Below are 11,143 nucleotides of genomic sequence, written 5' to 3' on the forward strand. Positions count from 1 at the left end.
CCGCGCTAGCGGCGGAGTTTGCAACCAAACACGCGTGCAAACGCTCGCGGCCACCCCTCCCATTGGAAATAAGCATTGTGTTAGATACCAATACCTGTATTAAAGTGAATAATAACCTGTTACAAAATCGAAGTGACAGAAGCGGCGGATATGTCTCGCAGCGCAATTTCTGATTGACATGTGACGCTACCGTTACTTCCGAATGCTTATTAGCGCCTCTCGTCTCTCTCTCGCTCGCGCTCTCGCTCTCGTCTCTTTCCGCTCTTCCATCCTCTCCCACACACTCTCTCTCTCTCCTGTCTCTCGCGCTCTCTCGTCTCGTCTCTCCCTATGCTCTACATCCTCTACTCTCTCTCTAGTTCTTATTCTGCTCGCTCGGCGCGGCTCTCGCTCATCTGCTCTCCCGCGAGAAGGCGCTGCTCAACGCTCGACCGTGGCTCCGTCTCCGCCGGGGGGCCGTGTATTTTTCGTATCGCCCGCGTGCAGTACAAACTAATTAATGACGTAGACAATCGCGCACCTCGTCCTCTCAGACCTACCATATCCCATTCAAACGTGCTCGTGTTTGTGGTAGGTTCACTTGTATATCTATTAAGATAGCCGAGTCGGTGTACCTCTCTCCTCATCCTCTCTCTGAGTGCGTGCGCACTCTTGGTCAGGCCTCCCTTAACCTTGTATTACCCCTGCTGCGCCAGTGCACTGCGGCTGTACGGTCGAATAAATACACGGCGCCCGGGTGTCGGCTGCGTCGAAGCAAGCAATGTCTTGCACGGTCGACTCTTCCCTCCGCGGCTGAACGCACCAAACTTTTTAAGTGTGGTGGAAATTCAGCCAGCCCCACACTGTTCCCTGCGCGTCCTCTCCTCTCTCGGGAGAGATAATGTTCAAATCACTCGTGTACGGCGCAATCCGATTCAAACCAGGCTCCTATGCCTACTCTTCCTGGCGAGCTTCTTCCGCAAACGCGGCGCGCGTTCTCGTCATCTCTCCATTCTCGTGCATCGATTTAGCCACGCTTTTCGGTCGGCAACTTCGTAGGGATAGCCCTTGACTCATCCGTGTAGTCCGCTCTAACAGAGGAATTAGCTGGCGGACCGTGTGATTCGGATGCATAAAAATCGCAATTCTTGGCCGTCTGCAAGCGTTTCGTTGTTCAATTTTGGCATAACCTGCCGCATACCATATATGCTATGACGGTAGGAAATCTGCTCTAACCTATATCAGCTGGCTCGGCAACCGGTTTTCGTGTACCGCTCTTCAAGCTATCTCTTCTTCTCATAGTGTACGTGATAAGCAAATGTCGCTAGCGGCACTGTATTATACTGTGGTGATGCGTCGATTGGCCAGCTGCTGATAGCATCGTTTGCAATCGTCTGTGGCACGTAAGTACAGTTTTTGTAGATGCAGCGATTTGCGTGTGAGGCACGTTGCCGCAATTTAGGCGTCGTGGCCGGTGCCGTTTGCGTGCGTGCGTGAGTGCATACATGCGTACGTACTGTGTAGCCTGTTTATCCTTATTCCTTTACTATACTCTGAGTTTTACAGGTGTCGCTGCCACCAGCTTGCTTCAGCAGAAGGCAATCGACGTTAGAAACAACAGAGTGAATTGGCAGTCGTACAAACAGTACGTATATTCCGTTATCATTTCTTTCCGCCGTACAGAAGCGCCGTACGAACGATGAAACAGATATTGCAGTGGATACGCTTGTTTTATTCCGGATAGAGAGACCGTTTCCGATCTTTTTATACGAAAATCTTTTTTTCCGAACGATGTTGGCTTAAATAAATAAAAATGTTGATCGTGACGCTAACCTTGTGAAGGAATTCTAGTATCTGATTGGTTTGTAGAGAATTCCTCTTAATTAGTACATGCTTATATGTCAAATGCAAGAGAGGGGGTCTAAGAATGAACAGGTTTCCATTTTTCCCCTTACAAACAAATGTACTCTCAAAGAGTGAAAGTGACTGCGTACTTTTTCGGTGGAAAAATTGGAAGTGGAAAGTTTCTCACCACCTATCTACAGAGTATATTTCTGCTAGGCTGTCTAACTCACTAACAAAAAAAATTTCCCGGTAACCCTAAAACTTCTCTAGGGAGAAGTACGTTTTGGCCGTCACCTTTCTGGAGAAAATGTGCACGTTTTTTCCCTCTCTTAACTTTCCCTCATCGAACTTGCATGCACTTACAGAAGCCAGATGATTTCCATTGAGGACTACAATTTTATCACGATGTTTGACAATACCACCGCAGAGAAGAGGGCGGCCATACTTAAGACACACAGCCACCAGGTGGGAGCACTGTACTTGCTAGTATATCAGCGTGCAAAGCTAGTAGTCAAAACGTCACATTGTCTCTTGTATGATCTAGTTTCGTTTTTTGAAGGACGCAACGGGTAGATGGATATCTTAACTGTTGTCGTTAATAAATAAAAAAATATACAAACAGGCAGTCATATCTTTGAAAGGTTTTATTTCTACTATCATAACCTATAGTAAAATCCTTGAAAGTGATCCAGTCCCACTCAAAGGTGACCCAGTCCCAGAGAGCCTTGCTATTTCCAATGCTGCTATGTAACATAATATGTCTGACCGGCGTAAAGTTTTAAGATAGTGGTTAACACTCATTAGCGATAAACGCTAATTAACTAACGAGCGAGATCGCTGCGAATTTTTTCTCGCGTCGGTTTTTCTCGTGCACCGCGTCGTTGTTGTCGTTGCGAGCGTTTCGTTTTCTCGTTCTGCAGTGTGCAAAGACGTTCCTCAGTCTGATGGGGCATATAGCTAAGGACCAGACGGTGCAGTACATTCTCACGATGGTGGATGATATGCTACAGGTAAGGTCTAAGATAAAATATTGCTTGTTTCCCCTTTACCGACCGACTGGCCAAAACGCCGCTACTCGACACGTTTTATTGGCCGATTAAAACGAAACAAAAATTATTTTGTTTTGCAAAAAAACAAACATTTGTGCCGCAAAAACATATACAGAAAACAGAATATACAATATACATACACACATCTTGTCTAAACAAAATAAAAAAGATTTTTGACCTACCTACCTACTCGGTACCCTGAGAGGCGAGTAGGTAAAGGGGAAACAATCAATTTTTAGCTCATCTGACATATTCAGATGCAGCTTGTAGAATCGCATGAGTGTGCGTCCGTGCGTCCGTGCATCAACAGTTGGGCACAAATCTTAACCGCTTGACGTACGGTCACGATATTCGGGACGTTGGGGGGGATCATCAAAACGAGTTGGGATGTNAAGAAGTATATACTAGTAGTGGTGGTGGCGCGTGGTTGTGTCGTGGTTGTGGGCGGCATGGAAGTGAATGAAGAAGAAGAAGAAGTAATTACTAGTAGTGGAGGTGGCGGTGGTGGTCAGTGGTGGTTGTGGCGGCTGCGAAGTGATGAAGAAGAAGAAGAAGTAATACTAGTAGGTGGAGGGTGGCGGTGGTCGTGGTGTTTGTGGCGGCTTGGAAGTGCATCGAAGAAGAAGAGTAGTTAGTAGTGGTGATGGCTGGTGGCGGTGGTGGTCGTGGGTAGTTGTGGCCGGGTGGCTGGAAGTTGTATGAAGAAGAGAAAAGTAAGAAGAAGGTAATACTATAGTGGTGGTGCGGTGGTCGTGGTGTGGTTGTGATCGGCTGGAGTGAGTTGAAGAAAAGAAGAAGTAATACTAGTTAGTGGGTGGGGTGGCCGTTGGTGGTTGTGGTCATGGTGGTTGTGGCGAGCGGCTGGAAGTGATGAAGAAGAAGAAGAAGTAATACTAGTAGTGGTGGTGGCGGTGGTGGTTGGTGGTTTGTATTCGGCCTGGAGACAGTGATGAAGATAAGAAGTAGTAGTAGTGGTGATCGGCGGTGGCCGGTGAGTGGTCGTGGTAGGTTGTGCCGGCTGGAAGTGATTGAAGAAAGAGAAAAGAAGAAGTAATACTAGTAGTAGTTGGTGGCGCGTGCGTGGTTTGTTGGTCGTGGGTGGTTGTCGGCGGCTGGAAGTGCATGAAGTAAGAAGAAGAAGTAAATACTAGTAGTGGTGTGGGCGCTGGTCGTGGGGTTGTTAGCGGCTGGAGCTTGAATGAAGAAGAAGAAGTAGTAGTTAGTGGTTGATGGCGGTGGCGGTGGTGGTCGTGGTAGTTGTGGCGGCTGGAAGTGATGAAGAATAGCAAAGAAGAAGTAATACTAGTAGTAGTGGTGGCGGTGGTTGGTTGTGGCTCATGGTTGGTTGTGGCGGCGGCTGGAAGTGATGAAGAAGAAGAAGAGTAAATACTACGTAGTGGAGGTGGCGGCGTGAGTCGTGGTTGGTTGTGGCGGTGGAAGTGATGAAGAGAAGAAGTAGTAGTAGTGAGTGATGGGCGGTGGCGGTGCGTGGTCGTGGTAGTTGTGGCGGCCTGGAATGTGATGAAGAAGAGAAAGAAGAGTAATACTAGTAGTGGTGGTGGCGCTGCGTCGTGGTGGTTTGTGTGGTTTGTAGCGGCTGGGAAGTGATGAAGAGAGAGAAAGAAGAAGTAATACTAGTCAGTGGTTGGTGGTTGGTTGGTGGTGTTGTGGCGGTGGAAGTGATTGAAGAAGAAGAAGTAATACTAGTAGTTGGTGTGGCGTGGTGGTTGTGTTGAGTGTTGCTTGTGGCGGCTGGAAGTGATGAAGACGAAGTAATAGTAAGCTAGTAGTGCGTGATGGTGGTGGTGGGTGGTGGTGTGTGGTGGTGGTGGTGGTGTTGTGGCGGCTGCTGGGCGGGGGGGGTGGACTGGAAGTGATGGAAGTAAGAACAGTAATAGTAGTTTAGTTACGTGGTGATGGGTGGTGGTATTTGTGTGCGGCCTGGCAAGTGTATGCCAAGAAGTAGGAAGAAGAAGAAGAGTAATAGTTATTTTAGTTGTGGCGGTGGTGTCGTGGCGGTTGGGGTGGCCTGGAAGTGATGAAAGAAGAGAAAGAAGAAGAAGAAGTATACTAGGTAGTGGTGGTGGTGGTGGCGGTGGGGTTGTGGTGGTTGATGTGACAGCGGGTCTGGAAGTGATGAAGTAAGAGGAAGAATGAGAAGGTAATCAGTTAAGTAGTAGTTGGTGGGTTGGTGAGTGTGTGGTGGTTGTGGTGGTGGTGGTGGTGCTGCTTGCTGCTGCCTGCTGCTGGATGGTGGATTGGTGGTGGTGGTGTTGGCTTGCTGCTGCTTGCTGCTGCTGCCTGCTCTGCTGGTGAGTGGTGCTGGTGGTGGTGGTGGTGGTGGTGAGTGGTGGTGGTGTTGGTGGTGGTCGGCCAGGTGCGGTGGGGGTGGGCAGCCCGGAATCAGGTACGGGGTGGTGGTGGTGAGTTTGTGGTGCGTTGTGCGGGCTGGAAGTGCATGAAGAAGAGGAAGCAAGAAGAAGTAATAGTAGTAGTTGGTGGTGGGCGGTGGTGGTCGACTGGTGGTGGGGCGGCCGGTCAATGTGCGAACAAAGAAGTCTGAACGAACGGCCAACGAATGGAGAACGAGGAAGCTTATTTCCGGATGAGGAACTGTGGCTTTTTTTTCCGGCAGACGAGTCGAATCATCGCTAAGATCGCGTGCTGGAACCGTGAGCCGATGGAGGGAGCTGATCTACAGTTCTACCTCAACTGGCTCAAGGAGCAGCTGAGACAGTCGGTAGACTGAAGTCGGGGGTACTGTAGCTGCGACGTGTCCTGAGGGCGTGGTATGGTACGTACGCAATGTTGAGCTGCTTGCTGAGACATTGCTGAGATGTGATTGAGCAGCTGGTACATAACTGAGACAGGCAAATCTTAACCTAACCTACCTACACCATAACCCTAACTGTTCCGCAACACTAACCCTAACCCTAACCCCCAACCACATTGGGTAGCGGTGCGTCATGCACGTTTCTCCTTTAATTCGCTTCAATCATTTCTTTATTCTTCGTCGTCGTCGTCGTCGTCGTCGTCGTCGTCGTCCGTCCGTCGTCGCGTGTCATCATCATCGTCATTATCGTCGTTGTCGTCATCACTTTGCATCTTCTCGTTTCCAGGGTAACGAGTTTTTGCAGACGGTGGCGCGCTGCTTGCAGATGATGCTGAGGGTGGACGAGTATCGCTTCGCATTCGTCAGTCTCGACGGAATATCGACGTAGACGTGTTCTCATAGAGGCGCCAGAGGGTGGCCGCAAGATTTGTTTATGTTATCACTCTCACGAGAGTAAGCACGGGAATTGCCAGATTGTGATTGGCTGTTGATATTTTGGAAGAAATGTAGCAGTTTAAAAAAAAATTGGATTCCCCACCCTCAATGTTCACCTCTCTCACCTCTCGGTCATTTCTGCTCAGCTCATTCCTCTCTCACCCCTGCTCTCTCTCTCTCTCTATCTCTCTCTCTCTCTCTCTCTCTTCTCTCTCTCTTCTCTCTCCTCTCTCTTCTCTCTCTCTCTCTCACTCTCCGCTCGCTCGCTCGCTGCGCTCGCTATCTCTCTCGGCTCTCTCTCTCTCTCTCTCTCTCTCTTCTCTCTCTCTCATCCTCTCCTCTCTGCTCTCGCTGCCCCCTTTCTCTCACTCTCTCTTCTCTCTCCTCTCTCTGCAGGTTGATATCGGTGCTGGCTGGCAAGGTGAACTATCAGATCCAATATCAACTCATCTTCTGTCTCTGAGCGTTCTGACGTTTCAATCGACGCCTCCGGAAAGGATGAACGACTGACAACATCGTCCCGATCCTCTCCGACATTCTCAGCGAGCTCGATCAAGGAGAGGTCACGCGGTCACGCGTGGCGACGCTATCCGGGTAGGCGAGCGCCCGACCTTCGTCGCGGATTGTCTAGTATCTTGCTTATTAGCTCATCTACATAGTCAGGTGCGCATGGATAGAATCACATGCGCGCCTCGCGTCCGGCCGTTCCGTGCTCAACAGTGCGCACAAATCTACCGCTCGACGTACGGTCACGATATTTGGGCGACGTGGGTGGCGTAATCCGAAACGAATTGGAATTTCGAAGTGGCGGGTGGCGGTCAAAGTCTCTGGTCAGAGGTTGTAAAAGAAGGGACATTCCCTCCTTAACTTAAGGTATAGGGAGGAAATGCAGAATGCTGGCACAAATCTAAACGCCGCCGACCTAGGCTCGTGAAGTCGTGTAAGCATTATGCGTAGGAAAGCCATACGCCCGAATTGGAGGTCAAACGGTCAATGGGGCACCAGGGCAGATGTAATCATTTTCTAAGGACATGGCTCTGACGGAAGGATTGGAAACTTTTTTGTTTCACGTGACCCTACCATTTTTATGGCCTTATGAAAGGACCATAAAATGGGTTTCCACTGACGTGGAAGAAGAAGTGTCTGATAACTTTTTGACCCAAGAGGAGGCGTTAAACATGGATTTGTTGACTGTTAACAAACGACTAAACTGTCGAGCTATATCATGATAACGTTAATATAAGCGAAGTCATAAAGCTACACAGCTATATCTTTAGTACTGCCACTACCGGTTATAGCAAGCCTGATCAGACGAGTGGCGGGAGGGCGCACTTGTTCGGGTTGCCAGTGAGTTATCAGAAGAATAGCGGTACAGTACCGTCAGTGTGAGCGCTGCGCTCTGCGCACGTGTTATATTATTTATTCGCGCTAGGTTCCACAAAAGAAGACATGTTAAAGCATAGGATGTTAGTTGTGGCATTAATTTTTTCTCGTGAATTCTTTTGGCGAAGTGGTCGGGAGAGTGAAAAGCGAGAAAGTGCTTAAAATTGGTGCGACGAGACGTGACTACACGACCGTGTGCGACCTTTGCCTGACCTCTGCGCATGACCTATCTGTGCGACCTCCATGCGATTTTGTCTGAATTCTCCACAACGCGCACTGACCTCTGCATGCCCTTTAACGCGACCTCCGTGCGACCCTATCGGTGCTACCTTCATGTTAAATCTCCACGACATGTGCCAACCTTTGGTGTGACCTCTTCGTGACCTCTACGTGACCTTCGATTTTACCTGCGCATGACCTCTTGCGCGACCTCTTGCAGAACCTTCTGGAGAAGCCGGAGGAGCGAGACATCGTTCAGGACAACGCGATCGCGATGGTGTCATGCAAGGTGCTGAAAGCAGCTGTCGCTGCTCGACAATCACAAGTCGGAACGATCCGGAACACTCACGATGACATCGCCGTTCCTCAAGCGAGAAGCGCTCGCCAGAGGTGCAGGACCTCAGGGAGGGAGGAGGACGGGAGGGAGGAGGAGGAGGGAGAGGAGGAGGGAGGGGGAGGACAGAGGGAGGGATAATGATGGAGGAGGAGGCGAGGAGGAGGGAGAAGGAGAAAGGGAGGACGGAGAAGGGAGTACTAGGGGATTGGAGCAGGAGGAGGAGGAGGAGGGAGGGAGGAGGGAGGGTTCGGGGCAAGCAAGGTGCTGAAGCAGCTGTCGTTGCTCGACAATCACAAGTCGGACGATCCGGACCTCAGCGATGACATCGCCTTCCTCAACGAGAAGCTGCTCGCAGAGGTGCAGGACCTCAGGTGAGGAGGAGGAGGGAGGATGGAGGGAGGGAGGAGGAGGAGGAGGGAGGAGGAGGGAGGGAGGAAGAAGAAAGGGGAGGAGGGAGGGAGGACTAGGGGGAGAGAGGAGGAGGAGGAGGAGGAGGGAGGAGGTGTGGTTGTGAACCTTCGTGTGTTCATGTTTTGCTTCATTTACACCTCACCCTCCTTGAGTCATTGCTTTCCTCTGTTACATCATTTTAAATTCGTTGTTACATCGGTATGACCTCAGTTATGGGGAATATTGGTTTCGGCAGCAGCTGGTAACGTATATCTCGTTGTGATGGGATAGGATATCATAGCATTCTGTGGGGATGATCTGCCTAATTTTCGACCTTGGCTTCCTGGGTCGTTGCTTTCCTCTATTACATCAGTATGACCTTATTCATTGGGCATACTGGTTCCGGCGGCGGCGCCCCCTGGTAACATATCTCCCGTGGTGATCTGCTGGCACCACCACCGTTACTCGATGATTGTGAATCGAAGCGGTTTTGTAGGTCGCATGTTGGTTTGCACCACACTGCGTGGATACAGTACGGTATCTGTACGATATTTTAATTGTGAGAAAAAAAATGTTTGCTGGCAGCGAGAAAACAACAGTTTAGTTTAATATCATTTTAAGTTTTTATGCGTACATACGTGAATGCATATATTTATTTATTTTATTATGTTATACATTTGATACGTGCATGTATTTATATATGCATAGATAAGTAACTTGTTAACGTGCGTTAATGTTATTTTGTGTATAATTATTGATACCTTCAGTCGTTCAATGCGTCAATGTAAATATACCATAAATTTCAATTCTATGTTACTTCATACTATCATGTATTTAACATGCATAATTAAAATTTTAACCATGACTTGGTTAAACTCGCTCTGCAATATTATTATTAAAAAATCATTATTGCTATCATTATATTAGTAATATTATTATTATCATCATCATCGTTATCATTATTGTTATTAAAGTATTGTCATTACTGTCATTACTATTATTATTATCATTATTATTATTATCATTATTATCATCATCACTACTATTTATTTCTCTCCACCGCATACTTGCAGTCTTTTGATGAATACTCATCTGAGGTGAAGTCTGGGCGGCTGGAGTGGAGTCCCCGTTCACAAGTCGGAGAAGTTTTTGGCGTGAGAACGCGGCCCGCCTCAAACGAGAAAACTACGAGCTGCTTTAAGTAAGCACGTGGCGCCATCTGTTGGCTGTAAGATATTTTAGGGTTATGATAAGGGTTAGGTTAATGCTAGAGTTTTAGGGTTCGTAAAATAATTTAGGGTTATTGATAAGCGTTAGCGGTTTAGTGCTAGAGTTAGGGTCGTAAAATAATTTTAGGGTTATGAAAAGGGTTGGTTTTAGTGCTAGAGTTAGGGTCATAAAATAATTTTAAGGTTATGATAAGGGTTAGGTTTAGTGCTAGAGTTAGGGTCATAAAATAATTTTAAGGTTATGATAAGGGTTAGGTTTTATGCTAGAGTTAGGCCGTCGTACAAATAATTTTGCCTCAACGAGATAATTACGAGATGCTAAAGTATAGCACGTTGGCATCGCCATCGTTATTGGCTGCCACTGTATACAGATAATTTTTGGATGGATGGTTTTGTGTAGGCCCTATGGTTTAGTGTTCGCGGTTATGATGAGAGTTCAGGCGTTATAGATAGGGTCAAGATTAGGGCTATGGTTAGGGTTAGGGTTATGGTAAGGATTAGATTTAGGGTTAGAGTTAGGGTCAGGTCAGGGTTAAGCTTTGGGTTAGGGTTAATGTTAGGGTCAGAGTTTGGGCATAGGGTTAGGGTTGGCGTTAAGGTTATGGTCAGAGTTAGGGCCAGAGTTAGAGTTAGGGTCAGAGTTAGGGCTAGGGTTACTATTCGGGATAGGGTTAGGATTAGGTGAATCTCCTGCTTGCTGACGCCATCACGACACGTATTACAGGATCCTCTTCAAGCTGATGGAGACAATGAAGGATCCACTGATACTCTCCGTCGCCGCTCACGACTTCGGCGAATACGTGCGACACTACCCACGTGGCAAACAGTACGCTATTACAGCCTTCTAGTATTACCTTTGCCAGTCAACACCTTTTAGTATTGTCTGTGTCCTTTGAATACGTGCGACACTACCGACGTGGCAAACAGTACGTTATTACAGCCTTCTAGTATTACCTATTCACCTCGAACCTCCAGTCCAGTCCCTCAGTTCGTCCTGCTAGTCACCGCTAACCATTAACCATGACAGACTAACAGTATGTTATCGCAGCATTCTAGTATTGCCAGTCACTTTATATTATTAGCCCACCGATTACAGTCACACATGATTTATTTGACACTACCCACGTGGATCCATCNCTGTTGGCTGCCACTGTAAAATAATTTTAAGGTTATGATAAGGGTTAGGTTTTATGCTAGAGTTAGGGTCGTAAAATAATTTTGCCTCAACGAGAATAATTACGAGATGCTAAAGTAAGCACGTGGCGCCATCTATTGGCTGCCACTGTAAGATAATTTTTGGATGGTGGTTTTGTGTAGGCCTATGGTTAGTGTTCGGGTTATGATGAGAGTTAGGGTTATAGATAGGGTCAAGATTAGGGCTATGGTTAGGGTTAGGGTTATGGTAAGGATTAGGGCTATGGTTAGGGTTAGGTTTAGGGCTATG

General features: G+C 47.8%; 1 protein-coding gene across 1 annotated transcript in view; it reads left to right on the plus strand.

The window, feature by feature from the left end:
- Window positions 1–11,143, plus strand: part of LOC106818087 (V-type proton ATPase subunit H-like) — a 14,778-nt gene that overhangs the window by 1,538 nt on the left and 2,097 nt on the right. The window contains 10 exon segments of the mRNA XM_014822804.1: window positions 1,546–1,624; window positions 2,190–2,289; window positions 2,745–2,894; window positions 5,509–5,613; window positions 5,993–6,090; window positions 6,538–6,718; window positions 7,964–8,032; window positions 8,342–8,444; window positions 9,536–9,671; window positions 10,424–10,525. Of these exon segments, the coding sequence (XP_014678290.1) occupies window positions 1,546–1,624; window positions 2,190–2,289; window positions 2,745–2,894; window positions 5,509–5,613; window positions 5,993–6,090; window positions 6,538–6,718; window positions 7,964–8,032; window positions 8,342–8,444; window positions 9,536–9,671; window positions 10,424–10,525 (1,123 nt within the window).

The sequence above is a fragment of the Priapulus caudatus genome, unplaced genomic scaffold, assembly GCF_000485595.1.
Source record: "Priapulus caudatus unplaced genomic scaffold, Priapulus_caudatus-5.0.1 Scaffold2016, whole genome shotgun sequence".
NCBI lineage: Eukaryota > Metazoa > Priapulida > Priapulimorpha > Priapulimorphida > Priapulidae > Priapulus > Priapulus caudatus.